This window comes from Aptenodytes patagonicus, chromosome 16 (assembly GCF_965638725.1).
Source record: "Aptenodytes patagonicus chromosome 16, bAptPat1.pri.cur, whole genome shotgun sequence".
Classification (NCBI taxonomy): Eukaryota; Metazoa; Chordata; class Aves; order Sphenisciformes; family Spheniscidae; genus Aptenodytes; species Aptenodytes patagonicus.
The window spans coordinates 12,765,300-12,785,166 of NC_134964.1; the positions used below are offsets into that span (position 1 = coordinate 12,765,300).

General features: G+C 45.7%; 1 protein-coding gene across 1 annotated transcript in view; it reads left to right on the top strand.

The window, feature by feature from the left end:
• Positions 1-19,867, top strand: part of SHISA6 (shisa family member 6) — a 269,442-nt gene that overhangs the window by 14,220 nt on the left and 235,355 nt on the right. The window contains exon 2 of the mRNA XM_076353805.1: positions 1,392-1,552. Coding sequence (XP_076209920.1) covers positions 1,392-1,552 — 161 coding nt within the window. The remainder of the gene's footprint in view (positions 1-1,391; positions 1,553-19,867) is intronic.

Here is a 19,867-nt window from a genome sequence, read left to right on the forward strand (position 1 = left end):
CTTTCATGTCCCTGCGAGAACCCTTTTACTCCATATGTATCAGTATGTGTGCACATATACATGTCATATGATTGTTTATAGTCTCTATGCCTGTTTTCTCTACAAACGATAAATAATCAAATAAGGTTAAAAATATTCTTATTCTGTACAGGGTGGTTGTGAACTAATGTAATCCTTTTCTGGAGCTTCTGAGATATTCCAAGAGTTTCTTTTGTAGAGCACATTGGTGTTGCAATTCATTATGCACAAAGATAGCAGTCTGTAGGGGAAATGATTTGGAAAATGGAAGAGACGCAGGTCCCAAACTATTTCTCGTATGAAAGACCAGAAATATGGCATTTAAGGAATGCTAGTAGACATGAGCAACACCAGCATCATTCTCATCAATACGCAATGAAGGAATTTCTCCTCCTTACATCTTTCTTGGTACCCGAGGTGACATCAGGCATGTTCCCTCTGCCAAGAGAGAAGAACCTTTCAAACTCTATCATCTTTAAAATGCCACTGTCCCTTATAATCCACACAAGCCACCCCCTTCCTCCTTTTCCTATGGGTCAAGAGACGGCTTGTGGCTGCACTAAGAAAATCAGTGCATTTCATGCTATAATTGTTCCACTGTGTCCATGATATTCACAGAGGAAAAAAATCTTTGAGTATCCGTTCATCCAAGGGGAAAACATTGGATGCAACTGAACTGTATGACATTTCTTTTTCTTGGGGAATAGCAGAGAGACCTCAGTACCATTAAAGAAATCTCTAATGGACAAAAAGCTAAAGGTAGGCTAATGGCTGTGTTGACATTAACCCATGAAAATTGTTTAATCCTTTTCTTCTGGTCTGCTGGTTCTCTTTTAAGAAACCCACTCCCACCACTGATGTGTATTGAGCTTCTTGCACAAAAAACAAGGATTTAAGGAGTGTGGGGACCAGGCTCCTAATCTGATTCAATCTTAAAGAAGTTTGGCTTGGGCAGGGTAGTTTTGGTGTATTCTTTAGAAGATCACAGTGCCTGAGTCTTAGGGCTCTGGCGTGTTCAGTGGTGAGTCTTTATGAAGGCAGTGCTTCATGCTATGGAGAACAGTTCATCTGCACTGTCACTGACAGCAAGGAAAATGATGGAGAGATAACATAACCCTGGGGTGAAGTGAATTAGTGGAAGCATATGAAAAACTAAATAATAGCCAGGCAAGCCTGTAAATACATGCAGCAAACACACAAAAAGAAACTGAGCTTTTAAGCCTTTTTTTTTTTTTGTTATTGTTGCTTTTTCCTGTTTATGGTAGAAATCCAACTACTGCCGGATTCGTACAGTGACTGTGGAAGTGAAAATACTGAATGTCATTCTAGCTACTGTGTGAAAATACGTTTTTTCCTTATTTCTCTCTTCCCAGGGCTCTGGCTGACATCTTAAGGCAGCAGGGACCAATCCCAATAGCACACTGTGAAAGAGAGACTATCTCGGCCATAGATACCTCCCCCAAAGAAAACACCCCAGTCAGGACAGCTTCCAAAAACCATTACACCCCTGTGCGCACCTCCAAAAGTAACCCAGGTAAGTGCCGCTTTCCTGCTCTCTCTCTCTTCAGAGGTGGTTGTACCAGTAGTATGTTAGAAGTCAGCAGAACATCACACTTTACAATAGTGGATTTTGTAAACCTAAAATTAGTATAATAAATGACTTTAAAAGGCAATCAGATAGAGCAGAGGAACGCAAGGATCAGTGGTGATGAGTCTTTAAGGTTTTTGCTGAACAGTGTGGCTGTTCTCTCTAGGCATTTTAAAAATTCAGAATCAGTGAGGTATAAATTCAGCTTATACCAAAATGCTTGTATTAAGCTTAGAACATTGTGTATTTCCAACAAAACACGCATGCTACAAAGCATAATTGGGTTCTCTGCACACAGCAGCTGAGAAGAAAGAAATCCACATAATTGGGGACACCTTATTCATTCAGGTGAACTATAGGCATGTGCCGAGAGGAAAGTGTGGAAGGTGACCTATTGGGTATCCCAGGAGCTTAAAGACACTGGTCTGAGGTCCTCCAGGAGCATTGGCCTGGGAATTGAGACACGCAATTTTTCTTCCAGCTTCTGCTGGCTAGGTGAATTTGGCCAAACCATTTGACTGCTCTTTGCCTTGATTCCCCCACTGGCACAAAGACGCCAGCCTCTTAGGTAAAGATATTGTTCTGATTTATTTAATGTTTCATATACTGATAATTGTCAAAACAATGTCTCAATGGTTGCTGACCACCTTTGTTAAGTGGGATGTGGTAGACTTGCCATCACTTGCCATCTCTCAGTTGCAACTGGATGTGTGCCTCAAATATATGCCCTCATTCAGTCACAAGCTATTCAGCTTCACGTAGGAGTTTCTGGGTGACATTTCCTGACCTGTGTCACCCGGCAATCAGGGGAGGGTTTGCTAATCACGTCCCTGCTGGGGAAGCTTCTGAAAGAAGCTAGCAGGAGCTCAGACTGCTCCACAATCTGCGGGACTTGACGTGCTCTGCTCTTTATTGAACGGGCCCAATATTGAGGGTAGTGACTTTGGTTTCCATTGCCTCATTGCGGTGACTGTTAGAAGGGTTTTGCTGTAATGTGCATCACCCTATGGAGACAGGACCAGGTGACCGTGTTCTCTGGAAGCCTCCCCTGCTGCTGGGAACAAAATAATTTCCCTGAGAACTAAGAAGGATTTCTTTGCTCTCCAATTTTCACTCAGAGGCCAGTGAACCCTGTAATTTTGTAAGCCAGAGAGTTATACCTGTGAAATCAAATGCTGGGTTGGAGAACGGTGCATGAGGTGAGTTGTCTGGAAGAGGAAAGTGCTTTTGCATATCTAGGGCTTGGGACTGGCTCTTGAGAGGATATGTGGTTCTGCCCCAGGATAGAAACACGAGAAATAAGTGTTTATGGCCAGTGAACAGGTATAGGCACCATCAGAGAACAACTGTGACATAAGGCTTATGATGAGATTAATCCCTTTCTGAAGACACCCTGTCTCCTCCAGTTGGCTCCCATTGGTCAGTTAGGGCAGGCAAATCCTGAATGAAGATGCAGAAGAAATTCTTTGCTTGCAGCAGAAGAGACCAGCTGGATGCTGGAAGTCTGAATTAGGTGTCATGTTTAGGCACTGTCAAGTCTGAGAAAAGGCAAATGGGAAGGTTTGCGAGGGGAATTGCTTATTGAAGAATTCTTCTCTGGTGTCTGTCAGTTGCTAACGGCTCCAATGGACACTTTTAAGACTTACTACTACATTAATGGAGGTACACAAAGATGCAAGAACCAGAGCACAGGTATCGTGAGTGGGGTGCTAGTACAAATGGTCACACTACAAAGTGACAGCACCTGGTAAGGAGTCTACTTGATCCTTGCTGAGGACTGGGACATGAGATGAGCAAGGCAAAATGGCTGGGAAGGAAAAGGCATGCTGTCAAAGATGGTGGTCTGTTCATTCAGCCTCTGCTTGTCTGTATGTTTGCCCATATCATGTAAAGAAGAAAAGCCGTTATAGTTCACTCAGGGCTGAAACAGGCAGGCCACAGGCAACAGGAGCCCACTAAAAGAAGATATTCACAAACCCAGCTACAAAGGAGAGGGACTTTACTTCCAGCACAGCCTTCCACAGCCATTGGCAGCTGTAGGAGTAATTGATCACTTCTGCCTTGGGGCAGCCAGTTGGACCGAATGTCACACCGAGCCCTTGCCAAAGCTGGGAAGGGAAAACTTGCTTTTGTAGCTTGCCCAAAAGAACTTGTTCCTGGCTCAGTTGTGTCCGTTATTAACATGTCCTCATATATCACATGAGACAGAAAGCTAATGACTTACAAAAGATCATGAGCTCATAAAACAGCTATACAGCTAATGTTTTTTTATACAGTTTCATTTTCAGAATAGGGCAGTGCTCTGTTGTAACTATATTCTGTTACTCAGCTAATCTTCAGATTATTGAAGTAATCAGGAAATTGTATAAGTGAATGCCAAAATCTTTTAGGTTGCGACGGAAGTAAAAGTTGGAAAACAAGAATGGCGCGTTAGAATAAAGCTGGTAAGCCCCAGTATGGAAGTAGAAAAAGGATCACCAGCAATACTTGCTTTTTGGGGAGGAGGTGAAGAAAAGAAATAAAAAGAGGGGAATGGGGACACCTTGGGGAAAAAATAAAGGCAGTAAAAGCAGGATCCAGGCAAAGCACTGCTCACTGGTGCTGCAAATTGGCTTGAGAAGACCACAGCTGTAGGGTTTTGCAGTGGGATCTGAAAAGCATCAGGACTGCTGGCTGTGGTTTGTCTCAGGACTCCAGAGTATGAGAGGTTAAGCAACCAGAAAGGGCTATAGTTGTTACATACAGGCTGAGGTTGAGTTTTATATTTGTTTTACCTGGAACTTTTGTTTCCAAACTTATAACTAGAAGGGTCCCCTTAAGTCTTGCTAAATAAGCCATAGCTTTATTTTTCCATTAAGCTTGTTCAGTGTCAGTGAACAAAATGATTGTGGGTGACAATGACAAATTGAGGTGGTCTGTGTCTGAGGCGGCAGAGTCCAAGCAAAGCAGCATGTGCAGGGGCTGCTGCGGGCATGCCTGCGGCACGTAACTTGCTGGGTGGTGCTTGGTGTTTCCTGATGCAAGTATGGAGAGGAGGCATCTCCCACGTGCCAGCTGCTACCCTTCTTGCAAGCACTCAGGCAGCCCTCAAATGGTCACAGCAGGAGACCACAGGATAGGAATGTACAACTTCCTCTGGTAGTCTACCAAGCCATGGGCACTGTCTCCAGCTGTCGCAAATGCCTGAAGGAGAGTTCAAGACCAAGGCAAAGTCCTCAGTGTATTTGCCCAAGCACTTCACAGCGGGTGGTTTCAGAACTCTCTAAGCTCTGCAGTGGGACAGGAGGGCCTGGTGTTAGGTTTAGTCTGTACTTCTCTGTTGAGCTTTGAGATAGAAGAACCCAGGTCTAACGAATGCTTGTTTAAGGGAAAAAGAGAAGTAGGTCTCTCTGTCCTAGACACGGAGACAATTGTTATTCTTCGGACAAGGCAGCTGGTTTTCAAGAAGGCTTCAGCCTACTGCTTTACAATGGCCTCCTTCCCCAGGTGGTGTGGGAGCTGGCTATTTATCAATCAGAAGCAGAATACATTTCCCACGCTGGATTCCGCTGAGCTTGATTCTCCCAAGTGTCTGAAGAGCATCTCTCCAGAGATTATTGCCACTTTTGCTTTCCTCTGAGAATCAAGCTCATGCCCTTTTGGGATGGCAGGGGACAGTTCACCTCCCCTTCCACCCACCCTCACTTCCACTGACGTTTCTGTTCATTGCTTTTATAGAGTGCTGCTGTTTTGGTGGTGATAGGCTCTTTGCAGATAAGAAAAGCTGAAAGCTGTGCCTACAGATTGCTTGGGTCAGAGCACACCTCTCCAGCTGTGCACCACCTAATTAGTATGAGCTACAGCACTCTCTGTAGACAGGAATGCTCCTCCAGCATTCAGACCTCTTGTTAGTTCACTGCTTACTATTGTGAGTAACAGGTAAAATATGATGAATCTGAGATTACAGAAAATCCATCTCATCTAGCTATCTATTGGCATTTTTGATGTCTCTGTCACAGTAGCACCTGGATGTTGGAAGGAAAACTCTAGCAACATTTTCCCCGTCTTTTCTCCTTGGCCACGTTATCTGTCCTGACATCTGTTGTGAAGGTCAGTGCCAGTCACTTGTTCAGTGGATGGCCAGCAAACGTAAACAAGAATGAGGATAGATGGGAGAAAGGTCAGTAGTTCCCGCGGGCTTGGAAAACGTCATACCTAAACAGCAATGTGCTCCCATAGAGGAAGGTGCTGCATTTGGCACAAGAGAGAGTTTGAGCCAGAGGCAATCCTCCTGCAACGTCCACAGTCAACTGATGTGTCAGAAAAGAGGGCAGTTCCTGTGACAGTGATACTGATGGACATTAGCATTAGTGGAAAAATTAATACTAGATTCTCAGTTCAGATGACTACCTCCAATACCATCCTTGGATATTTGAAGGCCTTCTGAAAGTCAGATGACAGGGGTTGGTTTGCTTTCTTCCCAAAATGTGGCTGAGCAAAGCACCTGCAAGATTCAGTCCCCACAGGAATTGTCAGACAGGAGTTTTCTGACTGCCTTGGTGATAGGGGGAGCCAGCTCAGGACTAGCAGTCATGCAGGGAGCCGGCTGATTACTGTTTTCCAAACCAAGACCAAACCACAAAAGACTCCAAGTAAGAACTTGAAACAGGTCTTTGGCTGGTGTAAATCGGTGCTGTACTATCACAGTGATGGGACATGGGCTTGGTTTAAGTTAATCCTTATACATCAGGGAGGCTTATGTTCCAGACTTACAGCTGGTACAGATCTATGCTGGTCCAGGACAGCACATGGTCTGGATTGATCCTTTATTCTCTCAGTCTCATTCTGTCTCTTCCACACTGGCTCTTTTTCATACAATTCACCTTGCTAGTATTGCCAACCTGTGAGAGAGGGGATACTCAGGACCATTAGACTGATGTGGGAAGCTATGTGGGAGGAGAATCTCTCCAAATATGTTCAGGACAAGGATGTCCTTGCTGTCACTGTGCAATGCTTTCAGCAGTGAAGGGTACCCAGATGTCACCTTCTTGAGTATGAGGCAGGTAGATAAAATCTGTGCCTGGAATTATGCTGCTTCTGACTACCTCCAGAATCGGGAGGTTTTAAGAGCAATGACAAGACTCTTTTTTTGTACTTTCTGAAGAAAAGACTCTGGCCTAGTTTTATATTCTTTTGGCCTCTTAATTCTCAGAATATCAAATTGCCTTACCAACAGAATACGCTGGTCTGAAACCATCTCCAGATGTGCCACCGAAGAGCGGACCGCAGGGGTAAATTGAGATAATTTTCCAGTGTGAAAAACCTTCTGCTATTCACCTGCGCTAGGGATGGGGGTACCTGCAGGTGCGAAGAACAGCTTATTGACAGGATTACCACTTTGAATGCAGCAAACAACACAGGCTAGCACTCTGATTAGCCTGATATATCTGGTGGAGGCTTTTAATAAGCCTTTTGAGTCAGGCTGTTCCAGGAATGTACGTATTCAAAGTGCTGTTTTCAGCAGTGCCTTCTACCCAGAGGCATATTCCGAGCTTGTTCTGAATGTGAACAAATGCAGGAGAGGCCTTTAATCTTTATGGAAATTGTAGCTAACGTCTCTAGCCAAATATAGGCAGAGCAGCATAGGGAGTACTTCCATCCTAATCATCGCATAGTGGAGGAGATCACTGCACTTGGCCCTGCTCTGCCTGGGCTACGGGCTCAGCATGGGCTCTGGCCCTTTTCTGAAGACCAGGGTGAGCCAGGGCGGTCGGCTTCTCAGATTTCCTCCAGGTTATATATGCCTTCTCCCTGTCCATCCTTCTCCCTTACCCCTCTCTCCTTTCCCCCAAGTCTCCAGCTGGTTTCTGCTTCAGATTGCTTCCTTTATTCATTCATTGAATTCTCTAGCTTCTCCCCAAAATCCCCAGCAACTCTTTGAATTAATTTATGGAGGATCAGTGTAGAAATGTATGTCGAAGGCGTTCAAATTCCCTGCTGCTTCACAGTTTGTGTTGTCATTTACAGCTGTTCAGGGGAATACAAAGCAGGTGTAAAATGATCCCTTAGTCCCTGCAGAAGCATTTTACAGCCCCTGTGCTCTGTTGTAAGAAACTAGTTAAGGTGCAGGCGGGTGAAGAATTAGGGAAACCACTTGGAAAACACCCAGAGAGTTCCAGGAACAGGGTTTTTCTTTTCTCTATACTCCTGTTGCCATTCACTGACATTTGAAAAGAAAGAAACAGGACCAGCTTTGAAACCTCTAGGATTTGTAGAAGATAAGGCAATTCAATGCCACTCCATCTGCTTTTTCCTCCAAGCACACTCCTGTTACGGTAAGCCCCAATGCTTCCCACAGCTTTCCCTCCCAGGAAAATCCCAAAAGGGTTAATACATTTTCTGAGCCACCAGAAAATATCAGATTTTTCTGTCTCAGAACATTCTGAGGGTAAGACTGACTCAGTGTCCTGGCATCCAAAGTACCATTGCCAAAAGGGAGGATCAGTCCAGCAGAGTGGGGAGAGGTGGATGCTGCTGGAATTGGTGCAGGGTAGCTAAGACAGGACACTAGCTGCTATCTCCTTTGGTGTGAAGGATCTAGGTTCCTCACGTATTTAGGACCTAAGTCAGCCTGTACAGAGTTAGACATCACAGGTATTCACTCAACCCTAGTACCAGAGCAGCTGATGCCCTTTAACTCCCACTCTCTGTGGCATTGCCAGTCTCCATTTTTACAGATGGGGAAATGGAGCACAGAGAGGCTAAGGGCCTTACTTCGAAAGGTACTTGGGTTACCATCTTCCCTTGACTTCAAAATAAAGGCCTAAAGCCTTGTAAATATCTGTCCCTGAGTAATTTATGCACTTTGCCCAGGTACTGAGAGAGCAGTTTTGCCCTGGGAGCATCACTTTCCCTTCAGGTCAGCACCTCTCAGAGGGGATGTGTGCTGCAGCGTGTGCTTTAGTCCTTCTCTGAATGCGCAGGGATGCTTCCTCCTGCATCTTCACATGGGCACAGACCTGACTCCTTCAATCCTGTATCCTAACAGCAAACGAGAGCTTTTATACTTGCATTGGAAAGCAAAGACTTTGTCCCAAAGTGCTTGTAATCCAAGAAACACAGGAGAAGGGATGGGTTGGAAAGTCAAGTGAATGAGCTATAATGCAATGAGCTTAATTGCCCTGATTCCAAACGGATCTTTTTAACTGTTAAATATTTCTTTGCTTATCCTTTCTTAATCTTACTTTTTTGGATATCCAACCTCCCCCTTCTGTTGCTGCCAGAGGTTAGGACCCGGTGCTGTGGGGATATTCAATCGTGAGCAGCCGTAAGGGTTTAACACATGCTGCCCACTAATGCTGACAAGCACAGCCTGTGGTCCCCAGCGCTATCCTGAGCCACACAGCCTCCTCCTTCCCTCGGCGAGACTGGGGCCGCAACTGCTTCTGCCTCTAGTTATTGATTTATTCTGGTCTCCTGAGTGTTTTACTGAGCTGTAAAGTTTTAGGGTTATCTGTGAAAAAGAACCTTTGGGAAAACAATGCCCCACTGACAAGACACATGAGACAACAAAATATCCCCACTGAAAATATATTTACTAGTGAACTTACTGGAGAATAAAAAGCAACATTTGCAACAGTTTCCTATGTCTCACGTCCAAATATTTCCCATGACTGATGTCAAGGTTTCATGTGTCGAAACAGCTAATAAGTGACAAATTTGAAAAAAAATAAAAAAAAAAAAAGAAAAAAGAAGTCTGACTGTTGTGGAGAAAAAAAATGGGTACATGGAGTGTGTGTGTATATACACACGTATAATGTCTTGATACTCACAGGAACCACATAGCCATGACAGAGTAGCAACATCCAGAGCTACAGGATAAATATCAGGTGCCTGCTAAAAGTGTTTTGGTGGAATTTAGCATTCATTCGACAGAGTGCAGTCCCAGAGCCAGAAGGCCGGGCACGGCAGCGCTTATCATCCACAGCGATATCTAGAAACTGTAGGTTACTATGGTAACAGCATTTTTTTTTTAAGAGAGACTAATGCAAGTTGTGAGCAGGAGAGAGGATTAAGCATATAGATTTACTTTGAAACAAAGCCTCACAGTGAAACTCAACCTGCTGAAAACAATACAACAAAACACATGGAGAATGTGGAAATTAATTGAAGCAGGCTTTTCTGGCACTGTGCTCCGGTGGAGAAGAGGCATTAATGTGGAAAAAGTCAGGGAGTCTAGTGCGGGCGTGTAACCAGCCAGGGACCTGCATGTTGCAGGGGACGGGGTGGCTGTGGGCATGTGCTGCAACATGCTGAGTGATGCCCTGGATCGTACCGTGTGGCAGCATCAGCTCCCCATGCCTCGTGCCACCTGCTTGCTACACACACAAAGGAGTGGGAGCACGTGGGCACCTTCCCAGAACTGGGCTTCGATATTTCTAACAGTTGCTGGGTTTAAGAGCAAATCCCGGGGCTGATGGGATTGTGGGGTCCCAGGAAGTGGGACCGATGGATGCAGGAGAGTCACAGAAACACTGACCAGGAGCAGTGAGAAGGAGTTACAGAGGATGGAGACTGTGTATGTGTAAGAGGTCCAACCTGATACATTTGGATGCTTTCCCAATTCCTGAATCTGTACAGCTGGATTGGGAATGGCAAAGAAATACTGTTCTCAAAACATACAAAAGCAGAGATGGAAACAGTCTTGGAGCATAACACCTAAGGGGGGAGGCCAGTTCATGCCATCGTCCCGTGTTGCTCATGCTACAAAGTCTGCATTGTGGGTGACAGGAAGGAACAATGTTTGAACCAGGTGGTTCCCCTCATCCTATGCTCTGTCTTCCCCCTCCAGATCTGGGAAAGGATCAGGAGCAGAGGGCCATTAGAGCAGGTATCTGGCACAGGTATGCTGGAGAATTTGGAGTGCTGTGAGAAAGGGCAGGACTGGGGGATACTCCATTCCCTGGAGAGCACTGGGTGTCTGAGCTGAAGTTGTTGCCGTGCCATCTCAGCACTCACCAGCTGCCCAGGCTCAGGTCCTCTGGGAGCGCCTGGGAAACAGGGCTGGGGGGTTGGGGGTGGCAACACAAAGCTCAGCCCCAGCCCCAGCAATGGGAGGGCAGCAGGTCACCTGGGGCTTGAGGATGCAGTAGGCAAGGGGAGTCATGCTCCTGGCTAGGTTTTGATTTGAGCCCTGACCTGTGTCTTGATTTGAACCTGCAGGCTCGCCCATTATTCCTCTCAGGCTCCAGTTTCACAGGCAGTTGGGTCAGCCTAATGGCTCTTCTGCCATTGAAGCAGAGGTCTCAGTCCTCTTCTTCTCACATCCCATGGCCACTGCCCTCTGTGCTGACTCTGGTGCTGTCACATTCTTCCATCAGCTGGTTTAACACATTAACCCAGCAAAATCAGCTCAGGAAGAGCTCATGTGATGAAATGTAGGAGTGCAATCAGGAGCAGGGCTGAGAGGGATTGCTCTGTTTAGGCAGTGCTGAATTTGTCACCACTGAGCTGTGTCCCATGTAACCATAGACTTGAGTAGGAGTTTTAGAGGTTGCCTGTGAGCAAGCATGCAGGAGAGCCTGTGCTTAGATGCTCTGGGAACTTGGTGTCCAGCTGGGGTTGAATAACAGGACCTTCAAGTCTACATGCACTTTGAGCTAAAGTGGGCTGAGGTTCAGGCCAGCAGGTTTGGCATTTTCCAGAACTCAAATTTGACACCATGGTGGTATTTTACAATCAAAACAATTCTGCCTACAGTTAAGGTATCTTAGTTTTAAGCTGCTCAGGAGTTCCCTTGGGGAAAAAAAACAGCTAAGCCCACTGTCTAACCAGCTGTTCTGTCCTGTACCATTCTGCAGCTCTACTGGGTGCTGTGGAAGGGTAAAATCATTTCTGTAGCAGGTTTGCTTCTCCCTGTTTGCCTCTATGTGTCTTGCTAGATCAATTATTGTTTGTAAAATGCATTAGATTTTCAGATGAAAGGCAGAAACACAATGTTTTCTTCCATTAATCAGAGCAGTTTACAGAAAACATCAATTTAAAATGTTAAAGCCAATTTGCAACTGGTATTGACAACAATTAAATTGGCCTCCAGAAAGTAATGCAACTAGTTGCTTTTGACACTGTGAAGAATGAAATCTTTAAAAGGACTTTCTACGTGTTGAGCTTCCCCTATTTCATGATTGCTGATCCTATCACACTCTGTAGAAGTGTTAACAGAGGTGAGGAGCTGGAAGCAATACTCCATTAAGAATATGCCATAATCAGTAAACTTTCCTTCCCCTCCTGTTGGACCCCTGCCCAAATATTGCAACTCTATGCTCTGCTTTCATCACTATCAGCTTCCTTTTTTTGCTGCCCAGTTGACTTTGCTGACTTTAAAATTGCACAAAAATGTACTGAAACAAAGGTTGACTACTTTATTCCTGGCATTATCACCAGGAGCAGTAAACTCCACAACTGACCACCGGCCACAGCCTTCATGAAGAGCAGTGGCACACAGGCTCTGCAAAGCTATAAGTAACTCTCGCAACCTTGTCATGGAAAACTACCAGCTCAGGTTACAGACATGTGAGAATAAAGGTGATGCTGGGGAAGTCATGGCTAACTTCTCATGAATCAGTCCTTGAGTATGTAATGAACAGCTCATCTGACATCCAGATGTGTAGCTTTTGGGGACCTTGCAAGACCCTGGCTAGGGGAAGGGGGAGCATTTACCAGCAGAAGATATTGCTCAAGTCTCTGAAAACCTAATTGATTAGTGTTCTGTTTTAGGCATCTAAATCCTAAAAGGCATAGCCAGTTTTCTCTTATTGTCTTGTCTCAAGCTCTGCTCAGCCAGATCAACGGGTTGAGGAAGAGTCTGCAGGGCTGCCTTCCCATTTCTTTCAACAGTGTTTCTCTACATGAGGCAGCTTGGCTTCTCCTTCACAGTGCTCATATCTCCAGGGTATTCCCACCTTCTGGGATACGCCAGGGGTGTTTTCTGGTGACTTTCAGCAAGAGGGTTTTTTCTAGACTGAAAGACGGCAGGAAGGTTTGGCTCATGTTGAAGATCTGAAGACAGATTTTATTATTGGCTGCGAACAGCTTTTATCATTGGTGCAGTCCCTGTTCCTTCTGGCACATCAGCCATGTGTGTGTAGCTTGGGAATTTAGTGAGTCTTGCCTCACTTCCTCTTCTCGGAAGCTTTATTACCCTCAGACCATCTTACTTGTTGCAGGTACCTGAAATGACTCCCGTGTGGCTATTTATATGAGCATACCTAAGAAGGAACAATGCCCTCCCCCATAAAAGGACAAATCTAACTACTCTTTCTGTTTGATTTAAAATATTTGAGGAGGAAGGAAAAGGGAGTACATCTGTCACAATCTCACTTACAATCAGAGAAGTTAATGGAAAGATTCCTTCTGACTCTCCTGGGCTTGGGACAAGGCTCTGTAGTGCAACATTAGCAAATAACGTAGTTCACATCTCATCAAATCCTTCTCAGGAATATGTGGATGGCCTTTTGCAGTTCTCTCCCCAAATTTGTCCCTGGTTTGTCAGCTGTGCCAACACCTCTATCTTCTAGTGTTAAATCACTTCTGTGGATAACTGTTGCTCTCTAAAACAATCCCCAAACAAGATGTTCAATTGCTGCCAGTCACAGAGCAGTGCCCCAATGCTCAGGATGACCCCTCTGAAAAGGCAGTAAGATAAATATTAATTTTTGAATCTGTGGCTTTCTACCCAGTGTCTCCCAACTGCAGTGATGCAGCCTCTGTGGCACTTCCTTTCATTTCACATCTCTCCTCCCTGGATCCACAGCTTTTCCTACCGAGAGCGCATTTCTCGGCAAGCTCCACGGGCAGGGTGCAGTTCTACCGTCCACATCATGCTTGCCAGAGGGACCTGAAATCCCAGTCATTCCTGGGGCAATGTGCCAGACCCCTGTACTGTTCACATAGGCAGCCTGCACTCAAAATTCTGGTACCTATACATCCCATCTTCCTTGTAGCAAACAATGCTATGGCCCTTATAGGGAGGGTCTTTGGGGAACTCTGCAAGGAATTAATCTTTGTGATGATTGGAGGATGCAAGAAAGGTGTGGAGATGTGTCCATGCTGTAGGTTAAGTGCAGCATTAAGCAACTGAAGTGCTGCAGGCTGCCTGGGATCATAGATAGTGAGTGTGGCATCCAGGTTGCACAGCTCAGCAGGACAAGTTTTTCTATTAAATCCTACTTAAATATTAATATATTCAGAGATCAGGAAGCGGGGTGGGGGAAGGGAAGTTGAAAGAGCTCTTGATGCACAGGCCACAGTCAGGTAGCTCCAACTACCTCCATCTCTGAAGCATCCCACTGCTTCCTTGGGGTTGGTCATTGTGGATCTCAGAGGTTCTTATTCCAAGTTTCCAGGTTTCTGACTGCCCTCATTGCATCACTTCAGTGCCTGGCGCTGGCAGAACCGTGCAGCACAGAGTTAGCTGATGTCCTCTCTCTTCTGAGGCTACTTGCTGTGTGTGGGTCGTCCTCCTTGACAAGCATCTAAGAGGTACAGGAATGATCCTAGAGGACTTCAGGTGTGACATAGCTGAAGGAGCTAAGGTGGAAGAGGAGCCTTTCTGTCACACCTACCTTACTGTCCTTTCTTTTTTGTCCTCAGCCCCTCTGCTGTGGCAGAGGGCAGCACTAGGAGCTGGACTAATGACTCCACTTACCTCTCGACTTGCCTCCACTCTTTACTTGCCTAACATGGTTCTGAGTGGGCTTGTCCATCAAAGGATTCAGATAGATAAGTATGGGTTCTGATCAACGCTTGCTGTTCTCATGGCTTATGGGTGGGAGCGTTGTAGTGAGTGGTTGGACAAGTTGTCGTGAGTTCTTGTGATGCAATCTGACATGCAAAAGAGTGATTGTATAGCACTATGGCTGTCACTTGACATCTATGAGATCACATGGGAGATCGCCCTGTCCTTCAGGAGACTGTCAGTAACCCAGGACAGTGCTTTGTGCCAACCCTGAAAAGCCAACACCAAGTCTCTGCAGATAGCCTGTGGACACTGTGAGGCACTGCCCACAGGTAGTTGGCAGGTGCTGAAGCTGGATTGCTCCCATCTGAGCAGGGCAATACGTTCTTGACTGACAAAAAAAGAAAACAGTGCTGTCTGCCCATGGCTGGAAAGGGCAGGTAGTTGCCCCCCAGCCTAAGTCCTGCAGCTCTGTAGCCCCTGGCATGGCTGGTGGGGCTGGTCTGTGCAGAGCCAGCCTGTGAAACTCCCCACTGCTTCTGTCTGGAGATACAGAGAAAGGCAGCAGCCAAGCATCCCTCAAGAGTCTTCTACAAATATAGTTGCAACTTCCCAACCAAAGAGCAGTCACTCCTCCAAGGATCCCAGACTTTTTGTATGAGGCAAAGAGTCGCACATCTAAAATAGGGACAAACCTTGGTTTTGGAGAGTATCATTGGAGATTTGTCACAACCAAGACCTTCAGTTTGGTTTGGTTTGATAGTTTTAGCCTCAAGATTTGAGGAAATTCCAGGTTTTCCAATATTCAGATTCCAAGCCCTTTAGTCCATTGATGTCGCAGACTGTCTTCCTAGTTCATCTTTCTTTTTGTTCTCTGAACTCAAGTTACACCTATACTCTAGCTGGAGTCTTTTTGGAAGGTCTGCATTACGCAATCAAGCCCCAGTCCCAGGCAGCATAACCTCTGGTGGGCCTCCTGACTGCTGGAGAAATGTGTCAGCTGTTGCATCCAGAAATAACTGGGCTTTCCTATTAGCAGTGGTATTATTTCTTTGATTTGGAGGTGGGAGTTAAACTCTCCCACAATGACGCACTTCTCAGTGGTGTATGACTGAGAACATTACAAAGATTTCTATTGAAACCTGTGTCCCACTGTGCAGGTTTGCAGCAGTCTTCAGGTCCTACGGTAACCTCCTTTCTAACATGTTCCCCATAATTATTTCACCCATGGATTTTGAGCAGACTTTTTTTTTAGATCTGGGCTACATTTTTTATTGATTTGAGCAGATTTTGTTCTATCCAAGTTGTCAAACTGAATTTTCTCTCCCCACCTGGTACTCAGTGCCACTTACACCCTTCTTTCTGCCTCTTCTGAAGAGCACACAGCTTTTTGTGCCTCATTTCCCAGTGGTGTTGCTGCTGCAGACTCCCTCATACACCTGCAGCGTCCAGTTGGACATCCCGTGCCAGAATTCAAGTCCTGCTTTCTTTTAGCCAAGAGTCCTGGCAAAACCATTTCTGTCAATCACTCCTGACTATACCCCATGGCTTTTCAGCCCTGGCACACTTCTAATAGGGCTTATCTAATCAAGTTTCTTCCACATGCCTCTTCATCCCCCTTTTGTGCATTCTACATTTCACTGCTACTTCCATATGTGCTATTGTATCAGCCCCTCTGTCTGTCTGTCTCTTTCTCTAAATATATTTTGGATGGATGCAAGGCGAAAAATCACCATTTTGTGCAGGATCCCCAGAATCTTCAGCCAGGATCTTGTGGGGGTGAGCACCACGCTGAGCACCTGACAGGATCAGGGTCAATATGACTGGAGAGCAAGGAATACAAGTGCCTGAGGCAGGGCAAGTGATGAACACCAGTACCAGTGATCAGCATGGTTGATCTGGAGGAGCGAGCAACTGAGAAAATTACCAGGGCCCTCCTCCTTTCAAGTTACGCAATTTAGTAATCAGGGTTCTGCACTGTAGATCTAGTTCCTTCTCTGTAGGAGAACCCAATGATCTTGAGACATTTGGTCCTCCCATGCTTGGACTTCTTTAGTGTTCATGAGTTCAATGTGAAGAGCTGCTTTCCTGCCCTTGGCGCTCAGGGAGATCCCGTGGCAGCTCGGGGAGCGTCGGTTTCTTTACAGAAATACAAATGTCGCTTTTTTGAACTCCTGTTCTTGCCTTTCTGCTGTCATATGGTCCACACACGTCCACGTGTGTCCAGGCTCACAGGCACTTTAGGAGCTGACAGACCCTGTCTGCCCAGTCGCTCGGGTGGGGATTTAGTTCTGCTTGCACAGACATGGTCCCAGCATTGTGTTAAGTTGCAGGGTGACACCTGTGAACATCAGTTTAACATAATTGTCAGAATGATACTTGGTGGAGCTAATGAAATATTTACCTTTGAGCAGCTGTAAGATCATTAATGTTTCACTGTCTGCTGCCAGCCAGCCCTTTCCTGATTTACGTTCTTTAATTGTTTATGAGGCTAATTGCACTGCCCTTTATAAGTCAGGGACTCAGGCTTTTCTGGGGCACTTTCAATTAGCAAAAACTCCTCTGCCCTGCTGGTGAGGGCATCCATGGCAAGAAAACAGGAGATGGAGGCTGGCACAAGCACTAACCTTCCATGAGCCCTCCCAGATTCCCCCCTATCCCACCCCCTACAGCGTGTACTGGGGTCTTTAATGACACCCTGCTGCATGACAGTCTCAGAGCACTGTGGCACTGGCATGGTGGTATGGCTAAGCTCACACCTTTTGGGCTTTCCATGCAGCTTGGAGAGACTGCTTGCATTCAAAGGGTGGCTCCTTTCATTCTGGCACTTACGTCTTGGCACCTCTGCTATCGCATGGCGTGTACGTGCCTAACTGAGGGTGGTTGGCTTAGCTCAGGGGTAGGCAAGAGACACAAGGCAAAGTCCAAACATTACCATGCCTTTGGAGAAGGTGAATCCTCCCCAAGAGAAGGATAAAGTGGGAAGGCAGAGCGGGTCTTCCTCTCAAGTGAGTGTCCATGTGCTTTCCAGCAATGCATTAAAGACCACAGCTCACTTCAGTTTGGGCTTGCATGTATTTTTCTTCTCTCCCAGGAGGAAGCATGTGCAATGAAATATCTGGCTTTGATAGGTTTGGGGATTCTTTTTGCTTTTGTTCTTGGTTTTCTGTCGGTGAATTATGTCAATTCCTTTACTATAGCTAAAGAAATAGATTTAAAAAAACCAAAACAAACAAATTCCTTCCTACTATCAGAGTTGCAGAGGCTCAAATCTGGAATTGCCCTTCATTTTTGGGACAAAGCTAAGCTTGAGGGAGCTCTCTCTCCCAGACAAGTGTTATGTGTGCTTCAGGAACCAGGAGATTTTGCAACAGAAAAATGTTATCTTTTTTTCTTGCGTAATCTGATGTCTTGATCTAAAGGAGGGAAAATTTATAGGCAGAGATTGCTAGAAAATCATGGCAATATGTATCTTCAAAATATGAGGGTACTCAAGGAAGACAAAACCACTGACATTTTAACCTTTGCACTGTTAATCTCTGTAGTGGGGGAGAACAGGAGATTTCTACATGCAGTGTAGTGGTTGTTTCTGATGATCTCCCTAAAACTGAAGAATCAGTGAAGTTTTATATAAAACCTTATCAATGAAATGGTAAAAAGTAATTGGGATTAGGACAATGTTCACTCAAGGGATTTTAAAAGAGAGCTGCTGAGTTACCCTGAAGTTCAGTCTAACCATTTAATCAGCCTTTGTGCCAGGTGAGTGGAAGGTGGCAATGCTCCTCTTTAGAAAGACTTTAGAGACGATGCTGGGAATGTGAAAGAGGAGCTGGTAGAGCAGTGCACTGTGAGGGATTACAATAAAATGAATTAGAAGAGTCGAGGTGGCTTTTGTGAAAGGAGTGCACGCATTATGAGTCTGCTAGTGCTCCGTGAAGGAATCGACTGACGTGTGGATGGAAGTGATTCTGTCAAGGCAGTGTAGTCATTATTCTTTGGAAATTTTCAGTGAGGTCTTTCATCAACAGTGCTTGAGAATACTGTGGGATAAAAAGAAAGGTTTTCTCAAGAATTAATAACAGATTAAATGACAGAAAGCAATGGATGAGAACAAACAGTCAGGTTTTGCACTGGGTGCATGATTAGAGTCCTAGAAGATCTGCTTTGGGACATGTACTGCTCAGTGTATTTTTGAATGATCTAGAAAAAATGTACAGAGAGGTGACAAAAGATTGTATGTGATGTGGAATTATTCTGAACTCTCAAATCTGAGGCTGACAGCAGTGACTTAACTGTATGAAGATAATAATCTAGTGAAAAGATTTCCAACATCAGCGAGAGGGAGGCCAACAAGCTGTCCATTGGACAGGGAGCTAGCCGCAGATACTGAACACCTAGCTGGAGTTTTAAGTGTCAGTAGTACCTACTTCATCTTTGCATTTAGTTGTTTAAAATATGAAGTCTTGGAGAAAATCTATTCTGTGCTTGCAATGTTTTGGACTATCTGCCTCTCTGACTGATCTCACCCTTCCAAGAATCTAGGACAGCTTCTACCATCCAGGTTTCCTCTAAGACCTCTGGGTACTGAAGCTGATGGTCAGATCCATTCAGAGACCAGGGGCATCTACTTAAAAACAATATGCTCCTGGAAGACTGAGCAACAAGGAGCGCTGCATGAATCAGAGCTGTTCTGGGCAGAGTCCTCCTAGGAGGTGTGTATTGTAGCATCCCCAGTGCATACAGCACCCAAAAAGGCAGTCCTGGTTAGACTGTTTGCACTTCAAACATGCCTTGGACCACAGCCCTGTCCCCCCGAGCTTCCCCGATGGTCCTTCAAGGCAGCCAGCTCTGCAGATGTTCAGGGAAGCGGCTCCTGCTTGTAAGGCACATTGCTCTCCTTGACCTATTTGCTCATTACCTCCACAAATGTGATTTTGATTAAGGAATTTTCCTAAGTAATTACTATGGCATTAGCAATTCAACCAAACAGAAAATAGTCCAAAAAGCAGCGTGGCATGGTATCTGCCCTGAAGGCCAGCTTGCTGGCTGCCAGCGGACTGTCAGGGAGGGAGAGCGAACACCAGCACTGCGGGGTAGAAGGACAAAGCTTTGTCTTGCCCACTGGGGCACAGGGTCCTCCGGGTCATGTACCAGGTCTCTGTGTGGCTTCTGCTACTCATCGTCATGCTCGCCTGGAGTTAGGGAGAGGTTCTGACACCAACTGCAGCTTCACAGGTTAAAACCACTTTTGCTTCCAGTTGCTTGTTAAAATTAAAACACCTGCTGAGCTCTTGTTTTGAGCAGCGGGAGAGAAAGATAATACACCCCTTACAAAGAACAGGCTAAACCCAAGGAGCTGGTTCAATGGTGGCAGTTGCACATCCCACCCTAGTTCACAAGGGACAGACTCATGCGTGTCACGTCCCTGCCGATACACCCTGCCCAGGGGCAGAGTGCATTGGACAGACTGAGCTGCTGAACAGAGCCTGACTTGGAGAGCTGCTAAAGTACCCCCCACTTTACAAGCTGTCCTTGGCATCCTTCTA